The sequence below is a fragment of the Sus scrofa genome, chromosome 2, assembly GCF_000003025.6.
Source record: "Sus scrofa isolate TJ Tabasco breed Duroc chromosome 2, Sscrofa11.1, whole genome shotgun sequence".
In the NCBI taxonomy this organism is placed as follows: Eukaryota; Metazoa; Chordata; class Mammalia; order Artiodactyla; family Suidae; genus Sus; species Sus scrofa.
The window spans coordinates 56,314,277-56,318,165 of record NC_010444.4 but is presented as its reverse complement, the minus strand read 5'-3'; the positions used below and the strand labels follow the sequence as shown (position 1 = coordinate 56,318,165).

The window sequence follows — 3,889 nt, the reverse complement described above, 5'->3', positions numbered from 1 at the left end:
CTCTCTCTTTTATACTACTTATTTCTTTTAATTAAAACTAAAATAAATCTAACATCTATTTCTTCTATGACATCTTTTCCCTGTTATTTATTCAATTTTATGTTACTAACAAAATACCTTTGAAAATAAAATGTAACATCAAATATTCAATAAAATAAAATCTTATTTTTATCAGTGATCTGTGTAGAGAGGGATTTCCATGTCTAAAGTACATGGAAGGAGTTCTCTGATGGATCAGAGTGTTTTGGATCTGGCATTATCACTCCTGTGGTTTGGGTCTTTGCCATGGTGCAGGCTTGATCTCTGGCCCAGAAGCTTCTGTATGTCACAGGTACATCCAAAAAATAAATGAAGTGCATGGAAGTAAGAGAAACTTTAGTGTTGTCTGTTAGATATATTAAATATTTTGATATTTGTAGGAACATACTTGTACATTAAAATATAATTATTTATTCTCTCATTAGTACATTATTTAGAATTAATCATCAAATCAATTTTACTGTAAGATATAAATCAAAAATAAAGTTTTGTAAAATTAACCTACTCCAGATAGAATCATAATATGAAACTGTAGGGAGATTTCATGCTAAAAATGTTAATAATTGTCATATATTATGAAAAACATTACTAAGTATTTCTGATTGTGAAACTAGTGTGTTAAAATAAATATTGGCCTTAGTAATAAAAATTATATTTCATTTTGAAAAAAACTGCATGTGCACATGTTTTAGTTTGCACTTCTTGAAATTAAAGATTAATAAGAGATCAACAAAATGGAATTTGCCAAATATTGAGAATCCATTACATTGAAGTGTGCAAGAATAACATAAAAAATTCAATGTAAAGATAGTCTAATTTTTCATGTGAATAGAAGGAACCTCAAAATAAGCACAAAAGTACCTTGAATCTGATTCAGTGTCACAGAGAGAATGAATATTTTCTGCTTTTGTTTTAGTTGCAAAAACACTGTGTTGTCCCTGGAGCACCCACATAATGAAGGCACTGAAATTAAACTGAAAGACTTTCTGTAAGTAGATGATTCTTAGTGAAATGATGATTACAAATTCTCACTAGCTTTCGGCTTTTAAAAGAAACACTGTGGCATAGCAACAAGGCATGTAAATAGAATGGTTAGGAAGATAAGCAACAATGCAGCAGAGATGGGTGCAGGACCAGGGATTCATCAGACATCTGAGAAAAGGAAAAGCCTGATTATGAAATTTCAAGGGTAAAGAAAGAGCTCTCACTGTTTCTGCAATTAGTACTCAACTAGAGCCTTGTTTATGAAAAGCTGAGTTTCACTCACAGAGGTTAAGGAAGTTTTTTGTTTGTTTGTTTTTTGGCCACACCAGTGGCATATGGAAGTTCCCAGGGTGAGAGTCAAATCAGAGCTGCAGCTGCAGGCTTATGCCACAGCAACACCAGATCCCAGCTGCATCTGTGACCTATGCCACAATTTGTGACAACACTGAATCCTTAACCCACTGAGCTACGCCAAGGATAGAACCCTTATGGAAATTATGTTGGTTCTTAACCTGCTGAGCCACAGTGCAAATTCCAGGAGTATTATTTTTTTCTTAAAATAGAGTGTTTAATTAAATAATGCACACAAATAATGCAGGAGAAAAAGACTATGGGAAGTGAAGATATTGTAAATGAAGTGATGCTAAAGTAAAATCAGAAAGAGTTTCTAAACATATGAATAATCTGAGAGAAGAAAATGTGACCAGAGCACCCTCCCCCAAATTAGAGGGTATGAGTAAAGTAGATGATAAAACCATATGCATCTTTAAGATAGGAAAACAGTCTGTATTTTTCATTAAATGCCATCAGCATTTCTAATGTTTCTTGGTTCTTGCTATTAATTAAATCCTTCCTGATATAGTAGTCTAAATACTGGCTTATAGTTTTAGGTTGTTTTCTTTTTATAAAATAATAGCACCATATATTTGTCAAACTATTGTCAAGATTACCAGAGTAACTTTCTAATTTCTTTGTGCCTATCCTAGTTATTTTCACTAAAGGGAAAAAAAAACACTATATTTGTATTTTCACCAAATAATAATTTTTAAAATGAGATACAAACTTAGTGTTCTTGAATGGAAAATGGATAATAAATTCTAGCATTGCTTCATAATAATGATTACTTAAACAGATTGAAGTATTCAACCAGCAGAAATATCACCCATGACTTCTAATTCACACCAAAATTACATCAACCAGTATAATATTTATTCATATAAATGTTCACTCTATTCAGTTTTAATTACATGGATAATTTTTAAATTCACATTAGAAATAAACTTAGTCAAAAATAATTCAAGAGGGAAGTGGAGTTCTTTTCTCCTTACACAATAAATTTAAATTCAGTTATATTGGACTATATTACCGATATAATGATTTATACCTAAGTCAACCATAAATGTGAATATCTTGGTATTTTTAAATTTCATTTTTAAAGTACATATGTAATGTAATGTACATATACTTCAAAAATAAAGATGCAAATGGCATTTTGTTTTTTACATTAATATATTTTTTTCTTTATTCAATAGATAGCTTATACTTCTAAAATATAATGAATCAAACACTGATATTGGAATTTGTGCTGGTGATATTTACTGAAAGCCAGACACTGTTGAGGTTGTATGCTGTGCTCTTCTCACTGATCTACCTAATGGCCATGTTGGAGAATTTAATTATCATCTTCCTTACAATTCTTGACCAGCACCTCCACACATCAATGTACTTTTTCCTTAGACATTTGTCATTTTTAGATCTGTGTCTTATTTCTGCCACAGTCCCAAAATTTATCCTCAACTACATCACCATCACTGATTCCATCTCTTTTTTTGGATGTGTGTCACAGCTCTTTCTGGTAGTACTAATGACTGGATCAGAGATTGGTATCCTGACTGTGATGTCCTATGACCGCTATGTTGCCATCTGCCGCCCTCTGCATTATGAGGCTGTCATGAGCAAAGGGGCTTGTGTTTGGTTTATGACTGTGTCCTGGTTCAATGGAGGGGCCTTGGGAATCTTGTACTCAATTGGGACATTCTCTCTGAATTTTTGTGGGTCTAATAAGATACATCAATTCTTTTGTGAAGTTCCTGCCCTATTCAAGCTCACTTGTTCTCAAGAACACACAACTCTTACCATTAGTGTGGCTACTGGGGTTTGTTATGCATTTTTATGTTTAGTTTGCATTGTGGTCTCCTATATGTGTATTTTCTCCACTGTGTTAAAAATCCCAAACAGAGCAAACCAATCTAAAGCCTTTTCCACCTGTATGCCCCACCTCATTGTTGTGAGTGTATTCCTTCTAACAGGTGCTGTTGCTTACTTAAAGGCAGCATCCAATGAAACTTCTCTTGTAGACTTGCTAGTGTCTGTGTTCTATTCTGTGGTACCCCCAACCTTGAATCCTGTTATATACTGTCTGAGGAACAAGGACATTAAATCAGCTCTAGGTAGACTACTGTGGAAAGTTAAAAGCATGGAATAATGAAAAGATGACTAAAGTTAGAAAGTAGGATTTTTTAAAATTTTGTTTTATTTAATGTTATTTATTTATTTATTTATGTCTTTTTGCTATTTCTAGGGCCGCTTCTGTGACATATGGAGTTTCCCAGGCTAGGGGTCGAATCGGAACTGTAGCCACCGGCCTACACCAGAGCCACAGCAACATAGGATCCGAGCTGCGTCTGCAACCTACACCATAGCTCATGGCAATGCCAGTTCCTCAACCCACTGAGCAAGGCCAGGGATTGAACCCTCAACCTCACGGTTCCTAGTTGGATTCATTAACCACTGAGCCACCATGGGAACTCCCAGACTTTTTTTCTGTCATTAAAAACCTGTTTGCAATTATTTCTATTAGAGAATT

The 3,889-nt window shown here is 33.9% G+C and overlaps 1 protein-coding gene across 1 annotated transcript; it reads left to right on the top strand.

Moving 5' to 3' along the window:
* Positions 2,579 to 3,508, top strand: LOC100624150 (olfactory receptor 14K1-like). The gene has a single exon (XM_013994607.1). It carries the CDS (start codon positions 2,579 to 2,581, stop codon positions 3,506 to 3,508), a length of 930 nt encoding a protein of 309 aa, XP_013850061.1.

What these genes read in the sequence shown, in the direction of transcription:
- LOC100624150 (XM_013994607.1), top strand. Translation starts at nt 2,579, where the DNA reads ATGAATCAAACACTGATATTGGAATTTGTGCTGGTGATATTTACTGAA.